The 27,742-nt window shown below is 42.2% G+C and overlaps 1 protein-coding gene across 1 annotated transcript in view; it reads left to right on the top strand.

Moving 5' to 3' along the window:
- Window positions 1-958: 958 nt before the first annotated feature.
- Window positions 959-27,742, top strand: part of LOC310759209 (interferon-induced, double-stranded RNA-activated protein kinase-like) — a 29,975-nt gene continuing 3,191 nt past the window's right edge. Inside the window, exons 1-23 of the mRNA XM_083606146.1 lie at window positions 959-1,457; window positions 3,042-3,160; window positions 3,404-3,493; window positions 5,226-5,352; window positions 5,780-5,874; window positions 6,808-6,964; window positions 8,566-8,693; window positions 10,790-10,935; window positions 12,244-12,384; window positions 13,178-13,298; window positions 13,726-13,976; window positions 15,050-15,176; window positions 15,730-15,821; window positions 17,561-17,638; window positions 19,006-19,102; window positions 20,043-20,077; window positions 20,243-20,314; window positions 21,303-21,422; window positions 22,148-22,273; window positions 23,451-23,631; window positions 24,249-24,383; window positions 25,145-25,243; window positions 27,619-27,681. Of these exons, the coding sequence (XP_083462272.1) occupies window positions 1,259-1,457; window positions 3,042-3,160; window positions 3,404-3,493; window positions 5,226-5,352; window positions 5,780-5,874; window positions 6,808-6,964; window positions 8,566-8,693; window positions 10,790-10,935; window positions 12,244-12,384; window positions 13,178-13,298; window positions 13,726-13,976; window positions 15,050-15,176; window positions 15,730-15,821; window positions 17,561-17,638; window positions 19,006-19,102; window positions 20,043-20,077; window positions 20,243-20,314; window positions 21,303-21,422; window positions 22,148-22,273; window positions 23,451-23,631; window positions 24,249-24,383; window positions 25,145-25,243; window positions 27,619-27,681 (2,799 nt within the window). The 5' untranslated portion in view covers window positions 959-1,258. The remainder of the gene's footprint in view (window positions 1,458-3,041; window positions 3,161-3,403; window positions 3,494-5,225; window positions 5,353-5,779; window positions 5,875-6,807; window positions 6,965-8,565; window positions 8,694-10,789; window positions 10,936-12,243; window positions 12,385-13,177; window positions 13,299-13,725; window positions 13,977-15,049; window positions 15,177-15,729; window positions 15,822-17,560; window positions 17,639-19,005; window positions 19,103-20,042; window positions 20,078-20,242; window positions 20,315-21,302; window positions 21,423-22,147; window positions 22,274-23,450; window positions 23,632-24,248; window positions 24,384-25,144; window positions 25,244-27,618; window positions 27,682-27,742) is intronic.

The raw sequence follows: 27,742 nt of genomic DNA, 5'->3' as shown, positions 1-27,742 counted from the left end.
TTCTTAACCTGAAGCACCACTTTAACTAATGGGGCCTCCCGCTGCCGCCGCGCCGCCACAGCACGATTTCTGTTCTCATCCTGAAGCAAGGTTCTTAACCTGAAGCACTATTTCTGGGTTAGCGGAGTCTGTAACCTGAAGCGTATGTAACCCGAGGCGTATGTAACCCGAGGTACCACTGTATATGTAGGGAGCACGGTTAATGTTTTTAATTGCATCCACAGAAGAACTTGCATAAGCGCAAATGCAACTTTCTCTCCCTCTTCTCCTTGAATGCCCCTCAAATCTGGGCATTTTTAGTTCCATCATCTTTGAAAGTGGGTAAGTGGCTGCAGAAGGGACGCGGGTGGCGCTGTGGGTAAAACCTCAGCGCCTAGGACTTGCCGATCGCATGGTTGGCAGTTCGAATCCCCACGGCGGGGTGCGCTCCCGTCGTTCGGTCCCAGCGCCTGCCAACCTAGCAGTTCGAAAGCACCCCTGGGTGCAAGTAGATAAATAGGGACCGCTTACCAGCGGGAAGGTAAACGGCGTTCCGTGTGCTGCGCTGGCTCGCCAGATGCAGCGTGTCACGCTGGCCACGTGACCCTGAAGTGTCTGCGGACAGTGCTGGCTCCCGGCCTATAGAGTGAGATGAGCGCACAACCCTAGAGTCTGTCAAGACTGGCCCGTACGGGCAGGGGTACCTTTACCTTTAAGTGGCTGCCGAACTGGCAAACACATTTTTACAAATAAGAATTTAAGTTCTCTGACTTTTCCAAGTTTAGTTCCAAGTTTATGTGCCTAGGATTGAGCAATGAAAGAACGCATTTTACTTTGTGTTTTTTACCATGTTTAATGCACTTTCAAATTCTTGAGGAAATGAAAAACGTCCAGACTTTTAAGACCTATAAAGTTTGTGTCACAGAGTTCCCAAAGAATCCTAAAAGAAGAATACCCTTTTGGTTTCAGTCTGCTTTTCTTCCCCTACAGGGCCTCTGGTGTTGCAATGTCACGTGGTTTTTCCTCTGAGAAACGCCCTGCCCAGCCCCTCAGATATTGTGTAATTTACATATCCAGAAAATGGGGCTGTTCCAAGTCAGAGGCAAATGAGAACAAAGTTTGCAAACTCTCAGAGGTCAATGAGAGCATAGCGTGCGAGTGTTTGTGATTCAGAATTGCTTCATCTTCTGCTATATACTTTTATTGTACAACTTCTGGTCACGCAGAACCAAATCTGCCTTTTAAAAGAGGTTGTGACAAGACTGAGGCAGTCAACAAGATGGCCCAGAAAAAGACAAGTCTTGTGAAAATAGTAGAGAATCTTTTTGCTACGCTTCAAGTGGAGGAGAATGAGGAGCTGCTGTTTACTTACAGAGGAGTGCTGTATCCAAAACTTTGTACTCCTGGGACCTTTGAAGCACTGGAAACCATGGAAGCGAGAAAGGACGATAGGCTGATTGTTGCTTATCCAAAATGCGGTGAGTATCCAGCTTTTAATGGAATTAAAGGGGAATGGATTTGGTTACCAATTGCTATCTGACCACATACGATTCATATGTTTATTTCCCCCATGCAATCTGGATTTACAGTTTCCATGTTTCGTTGTGCTTTTCGTAAATAGTAAATGGGGATTTTGACTCCACAATGAATAACCTGTTGTGTGGAAGTGCCTTCTATTAAAGTTTGAACAAGGAAGCCAGTGTTTATTTGATACCCAATATGAACTGAAATGGGTCCCAGGTGAATACATTTTGGGGTGCCTGGATTGACTCTTTCCTTAGTGGCTGAGCACCCCACAACAGCCATGAGCAGCGACTCAAGGCCCTCTTTTATGTGGAGAGGAGATGTGTGCCTCATAAGTCCTTGGCTACAACCCATCCTCCATGTGGCTCAGTGAGGCTTCTGAAATGGAAAAGATAGTCTCTTCCAAAGCCAGGCAACATGTTACCAACACAGTGGCGTAGCGTGGGTTGTCAGCACCCGGGGCAAGGCAAGTAATTTGCGCCCCCTAACCCGTGGATTTGCGCCACCTAACCCTAACCCCCAGATGTTGCGCCCGGTGCGGCCGGCCCCCCCTGCACCCCCCACGCTACGCCACTGTACCAACAGCAGGTGGGGAGGAGGATGTGGCAAGGCTGGGCTGGGGCCAAGTGGGGAGGAATGTCTCTCACATAAGAAGAGGGAATAAAAGACTGCAGTCTCCAGGGCCAGCCAAGGGGCTTGCGTGGTGGCAACAGCCATTTAATCTGGATTTATCATTTCCATGTTTTATTGTGCTTAATTGGGGATTTTGGATGCCATTGAAAACCTACATGCATGAGCACCTGCATCCACAATGAATAAGCTGTCATGTGGAAGTACCTTCTGTTGCAGTTAGAGCAAACAAACCTGTGTTGTTCCTTTTTTAATCAGGGGGAGTCACTTCTGAAGGGGCAACTGGAGTATTAGTGAGGGTTTTCTGCTATTTGTTGGCCCTTTGTGGGAGAAGCAGCTCTTACTTTCTCAAATACCTGTGCCCCCTTTTCACCTTCTTTTACTTCCTTTTATCTGCTGGTATTGTCTTTCTGTCTCCCTCTCACTTTCTTTTGTACTTTGTTCACTTTCTTCCACCTTGTGCCACCTTCTCTGCCATTTTAATTCACTCCTCTGTGACTCTAGTTCCCGCCTAATGTCAACCCTCCTGAAAACAAACAGGATTCATGGAAAAGGTTCCTCACCCTTAGAATCTAATGTAAATGACAAGTGCTCTTTCTTGCCCCTTTGTTGGATGAAACATGAAGAAGCTCCTCGGATTCTCCCACAATGAAGCTTTCATTCCAAAAGAAGTGTTTCCCTTCACTTTCAAAGTCTTGACCCGTTACAGTTTGTTTACAGCTTGCATGATGGCGACAGCTTTGTCATGACTTACCTGGTGTCACCTTGTTACCCACCTGCAGCTCCCAACCCACTGGTTGAAGACCTATGATTTAAGCCGACTGCCATATATGAACATGACTGTGCATTTGGTTGTGCAGCTTATGCTCTTGTGATTCATATATGTCTCACTTGCTTTTATGTTGCAGGTACTAACTGGGTGCTCCAAATGGTAAATGACATGGTAGCCGCAATCCCAAGTTACAAGGACTTACCACCACTAGAAAACCTACAAATGCTTGAATTTGGACCGCCCACAAAAGTTCAGGTAGGGTAAAGGGTGGGAGGGTGAGAAGTGAATACCTAGAATCAATGAATTGTACAACTTGAAGAGATCCAAATGGTCATGTACTCCCTTTGTTTAGTTTGTTATTCTTCTTCTGTCAATATGTTACTCAAAGTTGTTGTTGTTTTTTTTAAATTATAAAGCTCAATAAAAAGAAGAGGAAAAACAACCCCTCTAGATCCTGAAACAACAACAAAGTTAACATTCCTCTAATTCTTATTCTAGGACATGGACAAGCAGCCTTCTCCACGTATTTTTTCTACACATTTTCATTATGATAATATTCCCAAATCTTTTTTTGAGAATAAGGTGAAGGTAAGTGACTAGCTTCACTACTATTATGATTGCCGAATACTCTAACAGCATTTAATCACAATACTGAGTACTTAATATAGTATAGGTATCTTAATTTGACAGCTCTTGTCATATTGTCAAAGCAAATTCTACATCAGTTGGCCTAAATCCAGGCTAACAGAGCATTCCAACCCTCCCTCAGACTGGGCTGAAGATTTGTCTGAGGACTGAGCAGAGTTGTTCCTCTGCGCGGCTCTCCTGGCTGGTTTGGATTGCTCTCTCCTGCTTTGGCTTAGTTACTCATGACTAAACCCATTGATTTCAATGGGACCTGGGTACAACTAAATCTGGACCCACTCCATTCTTTGCATAGCTGGAGGCAAAGGTGCTCCTTTATCTGTAATCTCTGTGTGAGGTAAGGGACCTTTGAAACTGTTCTCTTCACATGCGGGTCTGATGAGCCAAGCCACAGAATAATGTAGAAAATCTCCTTTTCCCCATCTTCTTCCTCAGAATTAGATACGCAGTTTTAAGGTAAAGGTAAAGGTACTCCTGCCCGTATGGGCCAGTCTTGACAGACTCTAGGGTTGTGCGCCCATCTCACTCAAGAGGCCGGGGGCCAGTGCTGTCCAGAGACACTTCTGGGTCACGTGGCCAGCGTGACAAGCTGCATCTGGCGAGCCAGCGCAGCACACGGAAACGCCGTTTACCTTCCCGCCAGTAAGCGGTCCCTATTTATCTACCTGCACCCGGGGGTGCTTTCAAACTGCTAGGTTGGCAGGTGCTGGGACCGAGCAACAGGAGCGCACCCCGCCGCGGGGATTCGAACCGCCGACCTTTCGATCAGCAAGCCCTAGGCGCTGAGGCTTTTACCCACAGCGCCACCCGCGTCTCGTACTCAGTTTTACTTGGGGGAAATTCCAATGAGGGCACTATAGAGCAAAAGCTATCCTCCAAGGCAAAATGTTATTGGAAGCGATGTCTACTTTTGCTAAACTTCCTGCCTTTTGTTGTGGCAGTCTGTTATATCCCAGAAACACAGGTCTCTCCCCACAACCAGTTAAAGCGAGATGGGCAAGAACAGACAACATTTTTAGGCACCAGCTTTTTCAACATTTCAATTTCAGTTTGCACTGATATGTTACTTTCAGTACACTATGTCTGCAACCCATGTTCTGGGGATCACACCTAATGCCAAAACTGGATATAGTCAAAACACCATGGGTTAAATGGTAGTTGGGACTGCTGAAGTCATTTCCCCCAGAGCCCTGCCCTCTTTTAATTTTTTAAAAAAATATTTTGCCACTTGCGTAAAGCTAAATGAGCTCAAGTTGCAGGCTTACTCTATATAAATACTGTTGACTTGCAACTTGTCTGCGTTTAACTTGCGGAATAACAGCTTTACTTGTATGGTGCCTGGCCAGCATGCAATGACACAAATTAAATGCACACAAGGCAGAGAGCTCTAAAGCACTTTTCCTGTCACACAAAGAGATTTTAAGCTCTCAGCCTTTCTTATTGGGCTCTGGGAAGGTCTCACACATGGGCTCCTGGAGGCTCCTGTGAGAAATTGTGGGATCCATGTAGAGCCTGTGTGAGAGGGTCCCTTCCAGAGCAAGGCACAGAGCTTAAAAGCTCTGCCTTAGGTAGGGGCCAATGGCCTCCTTGATGTGTCAGCTCCAGAAAGTTAGAGATGTTTGCACAGGGGAGGTTCCAACAAAATCTAATATCTCTTTTTTTTCTTTTTAAATAGATGTTGGTAGTATTTCGAAACCCCAAAGATGCCGCTGTATCCTATTACCATTTTTACAACAAAAACCCTGTTCTTCCAAATGTCAGCTCTTGGGATGATTTTTTTCAAATGTTCATGAGCGGCGAAGGTAGGTTAAAAGTTCTCTCTTTCTGTATTTCTGAAACTTCCCTCAAAGTATTTGTGTAGAGCTTCTGTTCAGATGAAAGGCAAACAAGTTTCAGATCACCAGGACTCTTGATTGCAGGGAAAAGCCCAGTTGATATTTCTTTTACTCAGACTTGCATCATCAGTAGCTGTCCTTCAGATAGTGGTGGATAGCCAGACTCATCACTGATGGGTAATATGAATTTAGGCATCTTTTCAACACCTGATGATTTGTGTACAGATTTTACATGTCATAAAATGGCTGGTGTTTATCAGTGTTGGGTGAAACGGAATGAATGAAGTGTTGTATTTTCATTGTAGGATATGTGCACCTTTTGCCAGCAACTGATGTCATTTTTGTTTTTTATTTCCCCCTGGCTATGAAATATGCTGTTTGCATTTCATTTCAGTTTGTTGGAAATCCTACTTTGACCATGCTCTTGCTTGGGACAAACATATGGATGACGAAAATGTCATGATCATCACATTTGAAGAGCTGAAAGAAGTGAGCATTCTTAGAAATTGAGTTAATGATTTTGTTGTGCCTTCATTTTCTTAGATGGCCTAATCTAGCTGTATGTGGAAATTAAGACAGGTGTATTGATGGTTGTTGAATTGGTAAAGGGAGAGGCATTGTTTTGCTTTTCTGTTTCTGCTCCCTTTCCCTCCCTCCTCATTGCCTTTGGTTTTCTTTTCCTTAATAAACCTGTAGTTAATAATTCTTTAAAATGCATTCATTTTTGACTGAGGTTTGGAAGTTCTTTCTCATCATGCTGCCAAGTACTTTCTGCTGTGTTTCTGACAGTTTTATATTTTGACTTTTCTTCTGCCACAACTGCTTTTGTTAAGTGCGTGAGTATTGTGTGTGTGTTTTGTTTTTTCCCTTTAGCAGGTTTGGATATTTTAAATGTTTTAAAATTAAAAAATAAATGGCAATCCTGCAGTTCATTAAATACTAAGCACACCAATATGCCAGTCTGATTAAGTATTGTGGTGTAAACTCTCTGGGTGTGCTCATTCACAGGCTAAGTAAGTTTATCAGAAGTAGTGTTCCAAACTTTTAATCATCTCAAACATTTATGAGTTAAAAGGAATATAGATGATTGAACATGGCACACTGGAAATGGAAAAAAAATGGATAGCAGATATTTGTGGGGGGAATGCTTTTCAAGGAATATGTTACAGAAACAAATAGAAAGTTATAAATGATGCACCTTTGCTGTGACAATGTTTCTGTGCTTCCTTTCACGCTGCACTTATTTTGCTAATATCAGATGCACCTTTTTAGAATAGGTAAAGCACTTTCACTTATGAATATATTTATTCAGATGTTCAGCCTGCCCCATTCTTGAATCTTAGGGCTGATTCTAACTTAGAAATCTACCTTAGTAGCAATTATATTTATGAAGTCATAACTAACTTTATTGTTATTTTCCAGAATCTTCACGAAGGAGTGAAGCGAATAGCTGAATTTTATGAACTACCTCTGTCGGATGAAATGATTAAATCTGTTGCAGAGAGCTCTACATTCCAAGCAATGAGCAGTAAATCTGAAGAAACATATGGTCGGTTTGCTCCTGTCCTTTTCAGGAAAGGTACTGCAGTATTGATTTTATGCCACTAGTTTACAATGAATTCTATTTCTTCCAGTAACACAAGCACCCTCTAGTGGTGCCATTTATGGAAAAAACCAAAATAGTTTTGACCCATTTCCTTCTTTCTCTCTCCCATCCCACATATAGAACCAAAGTTCAAAAGCACTAAGAACCCTTATAAAGCCTCTGTAAGACCATTCTCATTTTCTTGCTAACATTAGAACAAGAACGTCTTATTGTCCAGAATAATTTACACATGTCATACTTTAAATAGGCAAATTAGTCTGCAAAAGTGGAAGCTACTTGTGCTGTGATATCAGTTTTCTGCATTCTTTCCTACCAATGATATCCAACTATGTAGAGCAGGCTTCCTCAACCTCGGCCCTCCAGATGTTTTGAGACTACAGTTCCCATCATCCCTGACCACTGGTCCTGCTAGCTAGGGATCATGGGAGTTGTAGGCCAAAAACATCCGGAGGGCTGAGGTTGAGGAAGCCTGATGTAGAGTAAGAGGCATAAAAACCATGAGCCCAGGGCAGCTCATGTTTTATTATGTCAATAACAAGACAGTTAAAACTGTGAATGGTGGTCTACGTGATCTGGGAGTTGGGGATCCTATTGAACTTGAAAGGTTCTAAGTGGACAAGCATAGGAGTGCACAGTGGGATAGCTGGAATTCAGTGGGGCTTATTTGCAAGTAGGTTGGGATAGAAATAATGCCTAAGTGCTCTAACTGTAAACCAATTAGCCACAGTATAAATTACTTCACTGTGTAATTTAAACCACACTATTCTTTACAATGCTACCACATCACGTTTCTTTAACCAAAACCATTTTGACAGGGATAAGCTTCCAATTTTGTTTTTGTTTTTCCATTGGTTTCAGACAACAGAATATTTCCACAGAGCAAAGCAAGCTTCTCTACTCCTTCCCCTGTTTGCATTTTTCTTGACTGGTGTCAGACTCCCCCCCCCTCCCCCCCCCAAAAAGAATAAGTTTTTTTCACCTGCTGCAAAGATAAGAGACATTCGCAGCAGGCGAGATGATTTGAGAGTTCTACAAGTTTACAATATACTGAAATTATAATTATGTTAAATTCTCTTATATAGCTACTAGAAGAGTAGCCAGTGCATTACAAGGAAGTAAGAATCTTGCCTTAAAAACATGTCAGCCATCATTGTAAGATAATATATTTCATGGTGTGTGTGTGTCTGTGTGTGCGTGCGCGCTTCTTTTAATTCTCAAAAATCTCTTCTCTCTTCTCTTGGGAGGAAAAGCTGTGTTTCAATAATGATGATGATGATGTTAAAAGAAACAGAAAAATTTGAAAAAGAAAACCTTGCAACTGCATGCACAATGCACACATATACCCCTCAAATGTTTCTGTCACTCACTCTTCACATCCCCAAACAGCCCATTCTGATGCATGCTAGTATTGCTCTTCCTTGCTTAATCCCAAGAAAGGGTGCATAGGGTTGCAGGATGAGAAGCACGACAGTACACCCTTCTGCTTTAACATTCCAAAACCATAAATCTGATCTGTGAACCTCTACATAGGGAGGCATATATAGTGAGATTCATTTTTCATTGTTTCTTTATAGGTGCTGTGGGTGACTGGAAGACTTTGTTCACTGAGGCTCAGAGCCGGGAAATGGATGCAAAATTTGAAGAGTGCTTAGCAGGAACTAAACTGGGTGCAAAGCTAAAATATGACCAATATTGTAAATTTTAAACCTTTGGATTTGGAGGTTATTATCTGAAGCCTTTGGGTTAAGAATAAATTGATGTTTAAGTGCTAGATACATCTATGCACAGAAAATTTTTAAAAATGCTCTCAGTCTTTTTTGCTTTAAAATCATGTAATCAAATTCCTAACATACTAAATGGGGACAGCATGAAGTTCAACACATATGTGTTATGAAGTATTTCTGGGGTGGTGATCTCTTCTTTAATGGCTATGTCCTACTTCAAAAGATATGCTGTACTTGTTTTACCTTCTCAGTCATATTGTGGAGCCAAAACCCACTGTCCCATTTTGGCATACACAGTCTATGCCAACAATACTGACCCACCTTGCAGCAATGTTGCAAAGATGACTGAGGTACTCTCTGCAACATGCTTTATAAGCACTTACTGTATAATACTTAACATTTACTTATTTCAACAAAACATCTGTCCTCAAAGACAGCGATCCTAGTCCCACACCTCACAACTGTCTACATGCACACCATACATTTAAAGCACATGGCTTCCCCAAAGAATCCTGGAAACTATGGTTTACACCTCACCACACTACATTTCCCAGCACCCTTAACAAACTGGAATTCCCAGGATTCTTTGAGGGGAAGTCATGTGCTTTAAATGTATGGGCTGGATGTAGAATCGCAGGTGCATTTAATTCTCACAGCAACTGGCAAAGGCGTAACAAATGTAGAAAGCTACCATGGCAAAGTATGGCAGGTGTGGGGAATCGTTGACCCTCCAGATGTTGCTCCCACCATCCCTAGCCATTGGCTGTGCTTGCAGCAACATCTGAAAAGACAAACATTCCCCATACCTGAAGTAGGGAAACAAAGGCATTCTGTGCATGCTCAGAGGCACTTCTCTGTATTTCACTCTTTCAAGCTCAGCTCAAAAATGATAAACATGTACAGTATTAGTTTTCAGCCTCTAGTAAATCATATCTTAAAGTAAGCCTTGTATCAATCTGGCTTTGCTATTAGCTGACACTGACAGGTTTTTTAACCAATTCTCACTGACCCAGTTACTAGCACAATTACATTCTGGGACTGATTCTTCGAGTTTCCTTCGCAGTTAGACCTAACAGTGCCATTACAATACTGTATATTACAACCCTTCAAGGCTTGTACCAGATACGTATACGTTGCAACCTGAAGCACAGTTCTAACCATGTTTAGTCATCCCATTGACTTCATTGGGTCTTACTCCCAGGTTAATTGGGGTTAGGACTGTGGCTTGAGTTGTTCAACCTCTACTGATACATGACGATCATTGTTCATGGTCTTGGGTATGAATTTGAAGGCACATGAAATAGCGACATTATGGAAACTGAGATGTGGGACCGGCGAATGTCAGAACAGGAGATCATCTGGGAACCCCAGGTGCAGTTTTTTGTCCCCCCTGCTCAGTGTCTGCTGTCCTGGGCTCCTTTGGGAGGAAGGGCAGGGTATAAATCAAACAAATAATAACAATTCACATTAGTTGAGCCTTGAAATTGAGGAATGCATCTGCTCAATGCCAGATTAAGCCACCTAACGCCCTAGGCGAGCTGCTGAGATGGAAGACAGCTAGGATCCCTAATCCCATTACTCAAGCCAGTTTCGGCAAAACATCCATCCATTCATTTCTATGCCGCTTTATAATTCTAAGAAGAAGAAGAAATCTCCAAGAGGTTTACAGCCCACATCAAACTATCAGAGAAAGCAATGCAAAATAAAACAATGCAGAGGAAAGTCAAGTTATAAAGCATGCATTCAAAGCAACATAATTAAACGAAGACATCACCATAACCGTTGCAAAATAACACTTTATGAAAGGAATTCAGATAAAGTTGGAAGACGAATGATTCAGTCAGGTATGCTCCCCCCCCCATGATGCCTCTGAACCAGAACCCCTTTTGAGGCGCAGTTATAAAAACAACCGAGGGGGGAGGGAACTCTCCTAGCGACCAGGCTGGGCGGTGAGGAGACCAGGCCGGAAGTTCCAAAGCCGACACGTTCCCGGTACCGCCAGCGGCGCGTTTCAGTTTCGATTCTCCGCGGGGGCCGCCTGTGCCGCGGAAGGAGCGGAGCCCGCTTGTTGTAGGGAAACGAAAGCGGAGCAGCAGCGCTTCCCGCAGACGGACGAGTCTCCCGCTCGGAAGCAGTCGTCTGCAGAGGGGGCTCCGCCGCTTTTGGCCCGGACTTGTCCCAAGGGAGAAGCAGCTGCCCACCGACCACCCAGTGGCGCCGGTGAGTACGCCGAGGTGGTCCTGACCCCGCTGACGGGAGTCGTCCAAAAGTCGGCGCCCCGGGGCGCGGGAGGAATCCCACCCGATTCCTACTCGTGCCAGCCTGCTTAGTTCCAGCGAGGCTCCTTCCGAGGACGTGGGCTTTGGGCTGAGGCAGGTGGCCGCCTTGCAGGGGCGCGCCGAGAGGAGGGTTCCTTGCCCGGGCAGAAAATCAGTTACTTTGTGGTCCATTGCCTTTTTGCTGCCAGGGAGGGCGAGAGGCACTTCTGGAAGGTTCTTTGCCAAATACTTTTCACGGCCTCGCCCCTTGGCTTGGGCAGTAAGGGAGAAGGGCGCGCCGCTGTGCCCCAGGGCAGGCGGTCCTCCTGTGAAGAGCATTGCGGCCGCTTTGGCCCGCCTGGGTCCAGGGGACGGCGCGGGTGACCCTGCTTGGCTTTCCCCCTGGAAGTTTGTTTTGGCCACAGCGTCACCAGTCACCGGGCGCTGTGCTCCTTATCAGTTGGTTCACCATGTCCCAGGTCACAGAAAAGCAGTCAGCGTTTGAGTTAATCTGAACTCTTAGGCTGGATCGATAGAATTGTCGAGTTGGAAGGGACCACGAGGGTCATCTAGTCCAACGACCCCATGCAATGCAAGAATCCTTTTGCCCAGCGTGGGGCTTGAACCCACCACCCTGAGATTAAGGGTCTCACGCTTTACTGGCTGAGCTATGCCTGTGGCTGCTCAGTAATAAGGAAAGGGATGGTTGAAAATTGCCTATTGAAAAGTTTGTAATAGAATTTTTCTTCTTGGCATCTAAGGTCTTCTCTGCATTCTTCCCATAGAGCTGCTGACAAGCTTTCTGATAGGGGAAAGGGGAGAGTGTTGTAGGGGGTCATGTGATGTTATGTTTAGAGGGAGCAGAGAGAGCCACTCTCATGCCCCTTTTGGCCCCACCACACGGAGTGGCAGATTGGCGCTAGTCTGGGCGGTGGTGGAACAAAAGAAGTTTTAGAGAGTTGCTGTTCATTTCTTTTCTTGGGGAAATGCCTTTGCTTCCACTCCCAGTTTCCCAGTTGGAACGCTTCTGAGCAGCTTCCAGTTCTACAATTCTTTGATTCTACGATTCTGTGTTTGTGTTGGGCCTCCTGGGGAAGTGGTGGTGGAAACCACTGTTGTGTACCACCAGTGCCATGGTGTGAATGGGGGGGGGTATTTCCCACAGTCTCTTTCCCAAAGTGCTCTGGTTTTTCCCCTGGTTTCTGCACTTATAACATAAGGGGGTGGGGAGTGTTGTTAATAATGCAGTGTTCCTTCGAATTTATTTCAGTTTCCTAGCCTGTACCAAAATGGCAGACAACCAAGCTGTTCCAAGAATGTACATGGCGAAACTTAACGAGTATTGTCAGAGAAGACGTTTACGATTGGACTATAAGGATCTTGGTTTTGACGGCCCATCTCATAATCCTGTGTAAGTGGATGAAGAATGTTGGGAAGTGGGGACAGGGAGGAGTGAGGAAATTCACACTTCCCTCCAGATGTGTTTTATGCAAAAAGTAAACAGGGCAGGAATATTGGTATGGCAACTAAATTAAAGGATCAATTTTTTTGGATAGCCTTTCCCCCACACCTGTGTAAAGTCCTGCCCAGTTTACTTGTGTACAACTGAAACACTTCCTTAATCGTCCCAGTTTCTTGGTCCACTAAGATTTTCCAACTCCAGAGAGAAAGCATAACATAGGAACAGGCTTCCCCCACCCCAAGACCTGACATTGCCTTTTGTTTCTCATTCCAATTATAAGGGTGGGAGAAAGTAGTGCATTTTCTGTGTTGTTTTGCTTCGATTTCCCTCTCTTGCAGATAGGTTAGCAAACTATCCTTAGAAGCTGCACTGTTGAACCCTCCTACTCTCCAGACAGCTGCTTGAAACAGCATCTAATTTAGTAGGATGGCTTACTGTGGCTCTCCAGATGTTTTTGGACCCTGGCTCCCAAGGCAGCATGGCTGATTGTCAGGGATGATGGGCGTTGTACTCTAAAACATATAGAGGGCACATGGTTGGTGAATGGAGCCTTATAGGAGAAAAAAGGGAAGCTAGCATTAGGCACACTTTACAAATAATAGGAATGAGAGATTTACAGGAGCAAACTATCCAGATCTTTCCCATTTCTGTTTATCCAGCATACAAGATTTAAAGCATAAAATTCAATCTGCAAGCATATTTTGCAGACTGTGGGCTTTTAACTCTCTCTTTTTCATTGCAGATTCACTGTAGCAGTTGAAATAGATGGAAGGCAGTATAGCCAAGCAACAGGTAAAAGCAAGAAGGAGGCAAAAGATCGTGCAGCATTCTTAGCTTGGGAGTCCATAGAAAGAGAACTGCCAGTAAGTAGACCATAAAGGATACATGTCAAGACATACAAATAATCTAGAAAACAGAAAAGAGCCTTTGATCTTGAGGTATACTAAAAAAACCCAATCTTGTACAGTGGTACCTTGGGTTGCATACGCTTCAGGTTACAGACTCCACTAACCCAGAAATATTACCTTGGGTTAAGAACTTTGCTGGTACCAGGTCAGAACTAGGAATGACACACACCTATCTTGTATCAGGTCTAGCCTTCTGGCCTTTGCCTTGTATGCGTATTGTTATTGCCATGTAACATTGCTAAATAAGAACAGTATTTTGTGAGGCCTGCTGCCAACTTAGAACATGAAACCCAAGGTAAGTACAGACCTCCCCATACCATGTAATAAGGAGGAATTCAGTGAGAAACCTCTCATACATATGACTTATACATATTGTTTACAGGCAGATCCTGTTTTAAGACCAGAGCAGCCGCTGCCTCCTCTGCCATCACAACAATATCCTGTTTTAAGACCACAGCAGCCGCTGCCTCCTCTGTCATTGCCACTATCTCAGTCGCCTGAGCCTGCTGCAAATCTGGCACAACCAGCTTCTTCACTTAACTATCTTGCCTTGCTCAATGAATATTCATCGAGAAACAAAGTGGTGGTTCAATATGTTGTGGTTTCTAAATCTGGCCTGGATCACATGCCAATGTAAGTTGTCATTAATAATTGATTTTTGTGTTGACTACTACTCTTGGCAACTTTTTTTGGTTAAACCTAAAGCTCTTAGTGATTTGTAGATAATAGTAGATGTCTTTTTGTGGTATTTGGGTGCCAGCTCATACTGAGGTTTTTTTAACTCTGGCTTTTGGGAATGGTCTGTGACATTTAGTAATTTCACCACTACTATGGCTACTACTGGGATGTGGGTGGCGCTGTGGTCTAATCCACTGAGCCTCTTGTGCTTGCCGATCAGAAGGTTGGCAGTTCGAATCCGCATGACGGGGTGAGCTCCCGTTGCTCCGTCCCAGCTCCTGCCAACCTAGCAGTTCGAAAGCACACCAGTGTGAGTAGATAAATAGGTATTGCTGCGAAGAGAAGGTAAACGGTGTTTCCGTGCGCTCTGGCTTCCGTCACAGTGTCCCATTGCACCAGAATCGGTTTAGTCATGCTGGCCACATGACCTGGAAAGCTGCCTGTGGACAAGCACCCGCTCCCTTGGCCTGAAAAGTGAGATGAGCGCCGCACCCCATAGTCACCCTTGACTAGATTTAACTGCCCAGGGGTTCTTTACTTACTACTTTATCTTACTACTATCACTACTATTATTATTGATTAAAATTATATACTGCCCGTCATTTATCTACCACTTTGGGATACCCTGACCTAAATAAATTAAAATGTAGGAAAATGATATGTGAGACAGGTGGCAGTGAGTTTGGAGTTTTCCATAGCCAAAGAAAGGCTTGAGGTCCCGATGCAAGGCTTTTTATTTCCCTCCATTTCCCACATGCCCTCAAAATGGAGGACCCTTCAGAGATTTTTTGAGCTTGTTCAGGGTGAAGAGAAAATGGAAGGGCCACTATGCCTGTGTGGACTCTGCTCTGGTCATCCAATTTCTGACTCTTGACTATATGCTCACTTTTGTAACAAAAAGTTTTGCTTGAGGTCATTAGAACTTTGTATGGACAATGGGTTCCTGCCCAAGGTCTATAGGATTGCTGCCACATCTACAACAGTGTAAGCTAACTTATTCCCACCCTCCCGTCTGTTATGCCTTCTAGTTTTCACTGTGTCTGTAAAATTGATGATAAAGATTTTGGTGAGGGAACAGGAAATAATAAACAAACGGCAAAACGGAATGCAGCCAGGCAAGCGTATGAAAAGTTGAACGACCAAGCAACTTCAAGGGTATGTATTGCATATTAGAGGAAAACAACACTGTGTTTTTCATGTGTGACACTTTAATGTATTTTTAATCTTTATTGGAAGCCGCCCAGAGTGGTTGGGGAAACCCAGCCAGATGGGTGGGGTACAAATAAATTATTATTATTATTATTATTATTATTATTATTATTATTATTATTATTATGTTTAATTGTCAGTGTAGCCATTTTCTTTGCAGGAAGTGGGCGTGTCCTATGAATAGTTTTGCCAGCTCTCACCAGCCCCTGCCAGCAATGTGATACTTGTTGGGGTTGATGAGAATCATAGAATTGTAGAGTTGGAAGTTACCATGAGGGTCATGTAGTCCAACCCCCTGCATCTTTTGCCTGATGTGAGGGTTGAACCCATGACCCTGGGATTAGGGTCTACTGACTGAGAGTTACAGTCCAAAACATCTGGAGTGCACTGGGTTGGCCAAGGCTGGTTTAATCCCTTTCATTTCGTTGCCATTGTTACTTTTTGTCTCAGTAGATTTTTTAAATCCACGGTTAAGGTATAATTCCAAACTGTTTTTCAGGCAGAAAGAAGTGCTTTCCTTCCAAATAGTTCTACAAATAGTTCTACATTACACAGTAATTCCCAAGAATCATCACCAGAGGCATCTGGGACGTAAGTTAAACATTTAATGGTGTCTCTTTAAAGTACTCTTATTCTAATTTTTTGTTGTTGATTTAATAGCGATGCTGTACAATATAGCATTCCATAATGAGCAAAAGGGACACTTACGTATAACATAGCCTTGTAAATGGAGAGGAAGGTGTGATTGGTAGCAATTGAAACAGTGCTTTATTAATGGTAGTATCACAGTTGTGGCCCTCCTTCCAACGGGAGGTTAGATTGTCCTCTTATTTATTTTGCCAACTTCTAATGTATTTTAATCTTGCCTGTATGTGGATCTCTTATTTCAAGCCTTGTGGCCCTATCTAGGCCTTAAAAGCAGTACGTAAGTGGGCTTTTAAAAACAAAATAAAAAAAGAAAGTTAACAACATTCAACAACCGGAACAATCCCTAGCAAAGCTTTAGTCCTGTACGTGCCTTCCTCTGCTCCCGACAACTAAGAGAAGGACTTTGCTAGTGTTTAATTTGGGGTTCACAAAACCCCTGCTGCATGTTACATATAATCAGAGACCACAATTTAAAACCAACTCTGGTTAGTTAAAACAAGCCAGCTTCAAGACCCATGGGTTGAAGTCTGCTTCGTCTGAAACTGAACAGAGTTTCTGAGAGACTGAAAGAAAAAGGGTTTGGCTTTGAGATAGGAGAGGCCATTGGGGCTGCTCATGAGACCAAGGCTTTGTTTGGAATGATTCTAGCTTATTCTAGCTTGTGTATGTAGCACCAGACCATGGTCTAGTGTGTGAACTGGGCTGCTCTTTCACTTTATACAGTAGTTAAAAGTTCTTCAAATGGATTTTATACCTGCCTAATCTTTTGAGTAGTCCGTTTTTTGAAAGTATGTTGCAGCTGAAACTATTTAAACAAGCTTAGAAAAACCTGTTCATTATACACCTCAGTTAAAGTTGTTATCCCTGCTTGAAGGTTTTGATTCAGACATTAAATCCGTGGAGCAAAATCATCCTCTGTGCAAAAATAGAAATCTCTTGGAGAATAAAATACAGTGTGCAGCACAGGAACCTCTGGAAGATAACAATTGCTGAAAAAGTAACATCTTAAATGAAATTATTGAAATGTACAGGCAAACCAAATTGTTTTTGTATAATATGTCATATATTGATATCACATGGAAATATGAAAGACAGGCGGTATGCTCATCAGCCTTAGGAATAATGGAAATTATGAAAACCAATCTGCTGAAAATGATTTTTGCCTTGATCCATCCCAGTATGATATGAACTTTATTACGGTCTCAGACCAGGATTAAAAAAGCATATAGATAAAATAGCAGTTAGGATTTTTTTAACCGATAATTGTTAGAGCAAATGAGGTCAAGGAAACAAGTATAAGATAAAACATCTGGGTAAAATACAAGATTAAACACGGATAATGGATGGATAAAAAACTGATAATTAAAACAGATAAGAACTAAAAACAAACAAGATCCATCCCAGTAAAGCGAATGCTCTCCTCATCCTCTCTATGGTTTCCCCCCACAGGCTATGCGGAAATGAAGGAAAATAATTAATTAACTTTATAACCCAAACTATTAAATAGAAACTTAAACGGTATTGAAGTGTATTTGAGAACCATTGAGAATTGGTTTTATGTTATCATTTATTCTTTACTTAAATCGTTTTTCTTCCTTTCTTCCTTTGGTTATAAATTAAAACCAAAAGGAAGGAAAACACTGAAAGAATTCAAAACTGCTGTTTGGAAACTTGTATTTCAGGTCTGCTGAAGAGGCTGTGGACCTTGCTTCCAACAAATCGGATGGTATAATTTTTTGGAGCTCCGGTATATATTCAAAGTAAGGAACAACTTCAATGGCAATTTAAAAGTAGAGAAACAAATGGTGCTCGAGGAGAGAGTCTGCAGACTTTATCTAGTCTACAATTTCTGTCATCTTTTTGGAAGGATTAGGACAAGGGTAGGCAACCTAAGGCCCAGGGTTCGGATGCGGCCCAATCACCTTCTAAATCCGGCCTGCGGACAGTCTGGGAATCAGCATGCATCTCTGGGTTATTTGTGGGGCCTGCCTGGTGTTTTTACATGAGTAGAATGTGTGCTTTTATTTAAAATGCATCTCTGGGTTATTTGTGGGGCATAGGAATTTGTTCATTCCCCCCCAAAAAAATATAGTCCAGCCCACCACATGGTCCGAGGGACGGTGGACTGGCCCACGGCTGAAAAAGGTTGCCGACCCCTGGATTAGGAGGAGCATAAGGAAAGTGTGTGTCCAGGCAAACAAGTTCCTGTAGTTCAAGGATACATTCCAGCCTAGGCAAAAGAACTGGGGGAGGATGTGGAGCAGAGCTAGTGAGGGATGTCATCTGGAGAGGGGCCCAAGGGCCAGCTAGCGAGACCTGCATTAGTATACAAACAGACTTCTCTTGACTTCAGAGTATTTATGGCACCTGAAGTGGATTTCTGGTTGTTCAAGATTAGGAAAGACCTGAGTAAATGCACCCCTCCAGGCCTCTTGGAAATCTCCTCAGGCCACATCCCACATTGGCCCAGCTTCACGCCCCTAGGTGTTTCTGCCTGGCTGGAATACATCATTGAACTCTGGTGATGCCTTGTGCTAGTCTGGATGCAGGATACAGAGGTGCATGTATGTGGATAGAAACTAGCTTCCTGTACCAAGGTAACATTTGCATTCCTTGATCTGCCAACTCTTGCCTCTGGCGCTACCAGCCTTGGGCATGTGGGACTCCAAAGGTTGCCCAGTAGGGAATGCAGCCCTCAGACGGAAAAGCAGTCCCCACTCCTAAGGCAGAGGAGATAGCGAATGTGGAAGAGCAAGTGTTTTCCAAAAACGTGAACTAGAAACATAACCTAGGAGAGCCTGGGCACAACTGAGGCCTTAATGAAAATGCTTTTTTAATTCTAAGTTACACTGCGGTGTCTTTCATATGCTTTGTCTAGCTTGCATAGTTGAACAGGCTTAAGTAAATATGCTACTCTCATAGGGATCATAATGGGCATGCTTTCTGGTTTTGATACAAGAAATGTCCCTATATTTTATTTGGTGGACCATTTTTATACTTCACCAAAACAAAAAAAACCCTGAGCTACTGTACCTCCCCACCCTAAACTTCACTTCAAGATAGCACTCCATAAATGGCAGATAAATTAAACACATAATGCTGACATTCATTCCAAATATTTCTGTAGTGGTACAGATCGTGATTCCAGTTGTAACCATGCAGCTGACAAACTTGCTAATCGGTTTGGTGCCATACAGCTCAATGAAGCTTCTCCATCCTGTCTGGTATGAAAACTTATTTTCTATTGCCATTACAGTATTAACTATTTGTTCTTGTTTGTGTACGCTAAAATATTAATCCTGCTATAATTTCTTATAGGTCAGTACTGAATTGAAATACATTGGTCAGTCTGATGTAATTTTAAGTATACTGCCTTTCTGCCAAATGGCTCCTAGGGTGGTACACCAAGGTTCCCAGTCCTACCTGGAGGTGGAATCTGGGACCTTCCACATGCCAAGCAAGATTCTCTGCCACTCAGCTACAGCCCTCCCCCAGTTTCAGGTTACTGGCCCTCAAGTGTAGTCCGTTCAGTTCTGTTTTGTGTGAAATTTTTAAAAGAAGAACACAAAAAAGTCTGTATTTCAATGGTCTGCCTTTATGCACACTTTCAAGGTAAAACACACAGTTTTTTCAATGCCATTGCACCCCTTTCCCTCTAAAATAGCATTTTCTACACATCTTTTGCATAAAATAGGTATTTTTGTGTGCAAGTTTTGTACACCGAAACTTCATCGCAAAGTGTGGAGAAGTGTGTAATCCAAATGGGTGTTTTGTTCCAGTCAAATTCAGGAGCATCAGGTCAAGTCAGTCCATTACAAGAAATGGATCAAATCAACTTCCACATCCCTAGCTAAGGGGCAAAGTGCAGAATCTATAAAGCAGCTAGTGACATGGGGTTGATTTCCCTGGGTTGTTTAACTCCTCAAATCTGGGAAGTTTGAGTTGAGGACTGTGGAGCTCCAACCAGTGGGAGCTTCCTCCTAACCAGGACCTCGTATGGTTCAGGAAACAGAAAAAATTTTCATGACCTACAGTGGTCCTGTTTTTGAACTCTGATGCCTGACAATAACTGCATTCTGATTTTGAGTGGTCTTTTTAAGTTTTAAGCATTTGGCACTGTGGTAGAACTTCAACATTAATTGTTTCTTCTTGATTTTGCCATAGGCAAGTCCCAAAGGTGCTGCTGTGAGACCTAAAAAGTATGTATTCATCTTTTGAAATGGATGCCCTTCATTCAATTGATTTATCGGTTAGTTAGGGGAAATGATTTAACATCTTAAAGTAAATGGGTATTTACAGATGTTCTTGTGTTTACTGCTCAAGTGTTACAAAGTTTCATTTCCATTTTTTTCTTCTTTCCTAAGAAGAGAGACGCCATTGGCACCGAAATTTTCAAAGCTGAATCGAAAGCAAAGCAAGTACACCATCAATGAAAAGTAAGGGTAACCTTCAAAAGTGCTGCTGATTTTTTTTAAAAAAATAAGTTTCACCTTTTATACCTTTGAAATTTGAATTGAATTGAGACTATGTGGAAAGATGGTTTGTGAAGTACTGACAAAAATGCAACTAGTCGTGTCCATGTTAGTGGTAGCTGGTGATTTTAACACACGCATTGGGCCCTGTCCAAGTACACACAGACCTTTCCATTTGCTGTCATGAAAAGGTCTGATCAAATTACAATAGCTGATCTCCTTTAACAAGCTGGTAGTTTAACTGAGTGGCTGTTTTCTGTGTGTGAGCTATGCTGGTGTGTGTTATTGTTTTTAATATTGTGTGTTAGGTTTTTTTTTACTATTGAGGGAACTGCCATCAGCTCAGAGGCGAGAGATGGAAGGGCAGTTGTGTTATAGGGAGCCTCCGAAGATCTTGCAAAGGAGTTCCTTTTCTGGCGAGGAGGAAAGCCCCACCTCCAGTGGAGAAGAGGGGCAAGGACCAGAGGATGCTAGGGAGAGCCTTAACACCGAGCCTGAGCAAACCGGAGAGGCGGGAATCACACCCTTGCCAGCGCCCATTCTGTACAGTAGTCTTCAGTCCAGGGAGGGGCAAAAAAGGCTGGGGGTGACGCGACTTTTATGCTGGGGGAGTTACAAAGACCGACCACTCCCGGATTCTGCTAGCAATTGAGCCAGCCATGAACTTACGACGCTCTTCACTGTAAATAGTTTGCACCAAGAATAAAGCCTGTAAAAGACAGGTCAGAGTCTTGCCTGGTTACTCTCAAGCAACCACAGCAGCATCTGATAGCTGTCTTGTGCATTCCATGAATGACAGCAAATATACCCACTTCTAGTCTGCTTGGATACCTTGGCTGTGTGCGTTTATTTCATCTTTAAATTAATGATTGTTGCGGCTATATTGCCATTGTAACACTTTTCAAGGATTTTGACATTTAACACTAAGACTTGCCTTCATTTTTGGAACCAGGTTTCTGGACGAATTTGAAGGTATACAGAAAATTAAATCTGGTGGATATGGAACCGTTTTCAAGGCAAAACATTTCTTTGATGGTCGATTATTAGCTGTCAAACGAGTCAAGCTTCTTGTGTAAGTTGCCTTGTGTTTGCTTATTATTTTATTTAAGCTAATTTAAGATTTAACAATTTGTGCTGTTTTCCACATGTGAAATTATTTTAGTCCTAATTTTAGAGGAATTGCGGGGGACTGTTAGTCAACATTTAAAAGAGTTAGGCTCAACAGTGGCTCAGTTGCTAATGTAGGAGTAGTCAATGTAGTGCCATCATCCTTGGATGATCAGGGCTGATGGGAGTTGAAGTCCATCAACCACTGTGCTAATGCATGAACAAGTGACTGGGTTAAGGACATGCCATTTGCCTTTCTGTTGCTGGGCTCTATGTTGTAATGAGAATAAATACGGCTGTATCCAACTAAATTCTATTCAGAGTCGACCTAAGCATTCCAAATCAGAAGCCCTTTTTAAAAAAGTGGTCTAAAAATAATCCCCTTTCCTCTTTACAGTACAGACCACTCTCAACTTAAGCTGGGGTTACGTACTGGGTACAGCATGTAGAACCAAAATCGCATATAGTCAAAATACATTGGGTCCAATGGCGGGTGGACCATTGCCAAAGTCTTTTTTGCCTCGCCCTTTTATTTTTTATTTTAATTTGTCACACACATAACTTTGAATGGGTACAGGTTAAATGCATGCAAGTTGTGAGTTACCTGTTCACATATTTAGAGTTTGTTTTGCATACATTTTTAACAATACTCTTTCCCCCTTCCGACCCCCTTCCCCCACCCCAAACCAGAGGAGAAGAAGAATCAAAAAAGGAAGTACAAGCCTTAGCAAAGCTTGAGCATGAATATATTGTTCGATATTATAATTGTTGGATTGGGAAAGATAATATCCCATCGCCAGAGGATAGTGACCAGAGGTAATTCCACTGCGTAATTAGAATCTCTCTAAGGTGCCATGTATTCTTGTTTTTTGCGTAAACCAGGGGTGGATAAGATTTTGGCTTTATTGGCCAGATCAGCTTTGTGACATCCCATGTTGATAGTTGGGTTCTCTTGCCCACCTGTCAGAATCACTTGCATAGGGTTCAGAAGTGCCTGAGAGTCAACTGGCTGTCAGGCCTGTGCTTAGCACTCAAAAGACCAAGCAAAAGGCTGGCAACTCGCTTTCTCCTCCTCCACCCCCTCCCACTAGCTGACGTTTATTATTTTTTGTGGGTGATCATTTTTATTGAGTTCCTATTCTAAATTTTGCGTTGTTAATGTTATTGCCCTAAGACCCTTGGAGGCCTTTTTTTTAAAAAAAAATAGAGACAAATTAAAGACATAAATAATAAACTAAGCATTTTGGCAGTGGCTTCACTTTAGGAACTGGCATCTTTTTATTTATTTTATTTATCACTATATTTTGCTTGTCAGTTCACTGCCTAACTCTAAGAACAGTTGTAGCTGTAGGTAAATTCTCTTGGTCCCAGAATCATTTCCCATAAATAAATATGATGGTGCTAGGATCCAACTCTCTCACTAGAGGCCCTGGTGACCTCAGTGGCTAGGCGTACATTTTACCAGCTAAACAATAATAATAATAAAAACTTACACTGAGTTTTAGCAAACATGAAAAACTTAAAACAAATCCTTATTTCATGATGAATAGTCTTTAGAGACTATAATGTAACTTAAGTAGAAAACTATTTTTAGAAATATTTTTCCTCCAAAAGCATTTTATTTTAAAAATCCAATTTTTTTTAATCCAATTTAATTTTTTTTAAAAATTTGATTTTTAGCCTCCCTGCTTTGCTGCCTCCATTGCATCCTCATTGTTCCATCCAGCATAGATTTTCCAGGTAGTGCAGGGCCTTTTATAGTCTGGCCCAAAGGAGGTGGCAAAACTGATGGTAGCTGTCTCTGACTTTGCAAAGTGTTTTGAGGATAAAATCGCTTCCACACCCCACCCCACCCGGGATCATGACTGCTGTTACAGCAGATGAATCTAAAGGGTTACAGAGCACTGTTTAGTCTTGTTGTGTTGGATGAGTTAGTAAAGCTTGAGGATGTGAACAAGGTGCTTGGATCAGTCATCTGTTTTATTTTTTGCAGGGTGGAAGCTGTCTGCCTTTTCATAGTGATGGAATATTGTGAAGAGGGGACACTTAAAGATTGGATTAGTAAGGGACATGCAAAGGAAAGCTATCATGAAGATGCCAAAATTAAATTCCAGCAAATAGTGGAAGGGGTCGCATATATTCATTCTCAAAACTTAATTCATCGAGATCTCAAGGTATGCAGATGAGACGATTACAATATCAGGTGTGAATGATAAAAAGTAAAATATGAACTATTTCATTCCTTTATTTCTCATAAATGGCAAATGATAAGAAAAACCTCAGGAGAAATTTTTGGCATAGCATCAGTTTCTGGTTCCTCTTCTTCAATTGTCATCCAGTATTGTTAGGTTGGGTCTATGTAGGCTTCTCCGTATTGCAGGTGGCATGAATTCCACATGGAGGTAATTTCAGACCAACACTTCTTCATAACATCATTACTTTTAGATCAATACTACCTCATCTCTTGCTGTGGCAAGGTATTTTAAAGCTGACCCACTTGTTTTATTTGCTCTCCTGCTAATAATTCAATTGATGTATTTATTTTATTTTATTATTTCAGTTGTATTGGGGGTGGGCTTAATCTGGAATATACTTCGAGTACAAGGTAGACGTTTTCATTTGGAGGGGAACTTGAAAGGCACAGCAGATTCTTTAAAAAAGCAAATAAGAAGCTGAGGTGGTTCAGACACTGCAGGATAACTGTTGAGTAGACCATGATGACTCACCCAGAGTTTAATGACTTTTACATCTGAATATTTTGTTTTTTTGTTTCTCTCTCCCCTCCCCCCAGCCAATAAATATATTAATGTCTAGAGACAATAAAATAAAAATTGGTGATTTTGGGCTGGTAACCACAGGTGTAGATGACCATTCAGTACAGCGAACAGAAAAGAGGGGAACACTACTATACATGGCTCCTGAACAGGTACTTTTAATATTGAATCCATGCATTTGCAATGGCACTTTTCTCCAAGGGCAGTTGTAAATTTGTTCTGCGTACACAAGTGCACACTCATAGTGACCATCATCATCATCACCCCCACGAAAAGTGCTTATGCCCCTGTGGAGATGGCAGTACCGAATCTGTGGTGCATGCCCTTCTGGCTTACCCTCTTTATAAAGACATGAGGAATGAGATTATCACCCCTCTTTTATTGTCTATTCTGGGGTGCCCAACCACTGCCACAGTGTCCTTTCTCTTGGCAGATCAAGATGAGCAGGTGACAGCAAAGGTTGCAAGGTTTTTAGCTGGGGCAATCAGAATAAGATCCACTATTTGACTACTGATTCAAAACCCTAAGATGTATTTTATATAATTGACTTTTTATTTCTATTCTTTCTATATCGTATTTATATCGTATTGTTTTATTGCTATGGCCGATAGCTGACAGAAATAAAGATTCATTCATTCATCACCACCATCACCACCCCATTATTACAACAACAACTCCTCTAAGTTAGGTTAGACTGAGAGGGAATGGCCGTCTCCAAGTCATTCCGCTAGTTTAATGACTGAGTGGAGAATTGGGAAAGAACCAACTGCCTTGATCCTGTAGTTAGTTTTCAGGGAAAAAATGTCAAAATGTGCTTTGAAGTGCATAAGGCCTATATGCTTAAGCTCTATGAAAAGTTCCTGTTAGAGCATGTTCTTATGACCTAATGTGTTCATGTTTGCATTGTTCACAGGTGGGGAACAAATACGGAAAGGAAGTGGATATCTTTCCGTTAGGATTAATTTTATTCGAAATGCTTTACACATTCCACACTTATCATGAGAAACATGAGGTAAATCTGAAAAGTTTTGTTAACAGCACATATTTTTTCTCAGAAATGTATAGAAAATATGTATGCACAACCAGGGCTCCAAACAGTTGAGTGGGTGAAAGGGGCAGGACAGAAGGATGAAGGGGCATGTTCATGTGTCTATGCATTCTTGCTAATGGACAGTGGTCTAGAAAAGCTGACCTCTTGGCGCTCCTTCCTTCATAGTCTGGGGAATAGCAGCAGAGTTGTTAGGGGGACAGGGGATGTTTTGCTGGGGAGACCAACCAACTGGCTGCTGCCTCCTCCATCCACTTACCACAGAGCACACAGGATGCAGGTTTGTTGCCTTAGATGCTGGCAGTTGTTTTGCGTGATACAAATGCAGCTTGTATAAATGGTACATCTCCATTCTAGGTCGCCAGAAAGTTGCTTTGCTCTTGTCTTTCTTGCTCCTGCTCTGTCACTCCCTCTCGCAGGTACACACCATGAGAGAGCAGGCCAGATAGAGCTTGTTGTGCAGGGGGGATGAAAGGCAGTGGGTTACAGATGCATTGCCTCCCCCTTCCCAATTTGAGACCAAGAATCTCCACTACACCCCAGCCCATAAAGCATCATGGTTTTTAGCAAGCAAATTATATTTTTAAAAACCTGTATCTGAAAAGTATTATGTTTAAGGTTACTGCTTTCTAAAGAAACCCAAAACTTTTCAGGAATTGCCACCAACTGGCCTGCTCAAGGAAAGGTTTGCTTCTATAAATTCAAGAGGCTGCTTCTGAGGCGTGTGCCTTTTTGCAAAAGGAACGTCAATCCAAATTTATTACCAGCCTTTCCTCCTGTTGAGGAATGGGAAATGCAAACCAGCCATTCACCCCTTCCTTCAAACAGTTCCTTAAGCAATGTTGTTTTACTAAATTGGAAAATGGAATTGAGACATAGAACATTGAGAGTCTGCAAGTGCTCCAGCTGTTATGGAGTCCTACTAATGTTTCTCATTCTGCTCCCAAATGTTTTTTTGAAAATGAAAATGAAAAATATCCCATTTGCAGACTTTGTTGTAATCATTAACTCTCCCTTCAGGCATTTTTCTCACTTGATTTATGAATGTGATGAAGGGGCAATGGCAGGCTCTGCCCCTCCCTTTTCATGTATCCTTTGAATGCCTGAATGAAGCCCCTATGAGTACACACGAGGGCCCTCCAATAAATGTGTGGCATGAAGGAGTTCTTCATGTTTGTTTGTTTATTGAAGACAGGCTCCCTCAAACTCGACCCTCCAGATGTTTTGAGACTATGATTCCCATCATCCCAGACCACTGGTCCTGCTAGCTAGGGATCATGCGAGTTGTAGGCCAAAAACATCTGGAGGGCTGAGTTTGAGGAAGCCTAATTTAAGACCTTTATATACTGCTTTTAATTTATAAATTCACACATCCCAAAGTAATTTTATTTTTATATATATATATATATATATATATATATATATATATACACACACACACACACACACACACACATATATATATATATATATATATATATATATATATATATATATATAAACTAAGTTAAGTAACAGTGAAACAGCAATAGTTTTCAACACAAGTGGAACAAGAATGTTTATGTCTTTGGACACCAAACATTAGGGGTTTTCCCCCCAGGGCTCTTAACTCATTAGGAAGTTCCTTAACTGTTTCAGTATTCCAGATGTCTTGAACCCCAACTCAATCATGAGTTGCTTCCTTCATGTATCACTGCTACAAAGTTTTATCAAACTGCCTTGAAACTTGGGGCATTGTGTGTTTGTAGGGAGAACAGGGTAATGAAATGCAGAACCTTCAGATACAGTGGTACCTCGGGTTAAGAACTTAATTCGTCTGGAGGTCCGTTCTTAACCTGAAACGGTTCTTAACCTGAAGTACCACTTTAGCTAATGGGGCCTCCTGCTGCCGCCGCGCTGCCAGAGCACGATTTCTGTTCTCATCCTGAAGCAAAGTTCTTAACCCGAGGTACTATTTCTGGGTTAGTAGAGTCTGTAACCTGAAGCGTATGTAACCTGAGGTACCACTGTACTTTGCAGTAAGTGCTGTGAGTCCCTGTTGCTGAAAGAACCCAGGCTTCATTTTGAAGAGAGTCTTTTATCCTTTTGGCATATCCCAAACGGGTATCAGTGATATTACTACACAATATTGGATGTTCCATTCCATGCAAGAAGAATGAAGTGTGTATGCACACTCAACTCCTGTTCCTTTATCCCATGTACAAATGTGGAAGGAATTCAGTTTTCCATGTTTGGGAACTTGGGTAGCTGTTTGTGTTAAAATGGCAGCTTTTGAACTTGGCCAGTGAAAATTGCATCACACAAGGTATTCTTAAGTGACACTGTGTATTATTTTTCAGAGATTCGAGAACATAAAGAAAGGCGAATTTCCAGAACCGTTTACAAAGGAGTTTCCAGAAGAGGTATACTGTGGCAAAGCATTTTTTATAGGTTGTCTTTTCCATGCTTGTTGTAATTTAAAAT

Source organism: Podarcis filfolensis, assembly GCF_964270895.1.
Source record: "Podarcis filfolensis genome assembly, chromosome: 3".
NCBI lineage: Eukaryota > Metazoa > Chordata > Lepidosauria > Squamata > Lacertidae > Podarcis > Podarcis filfolensis.
The sequence above is the reverse complement of the archived record's forward strand: the minus strand, read 5'-3'. Positions and strand labels throughout refer to the sequence as shown.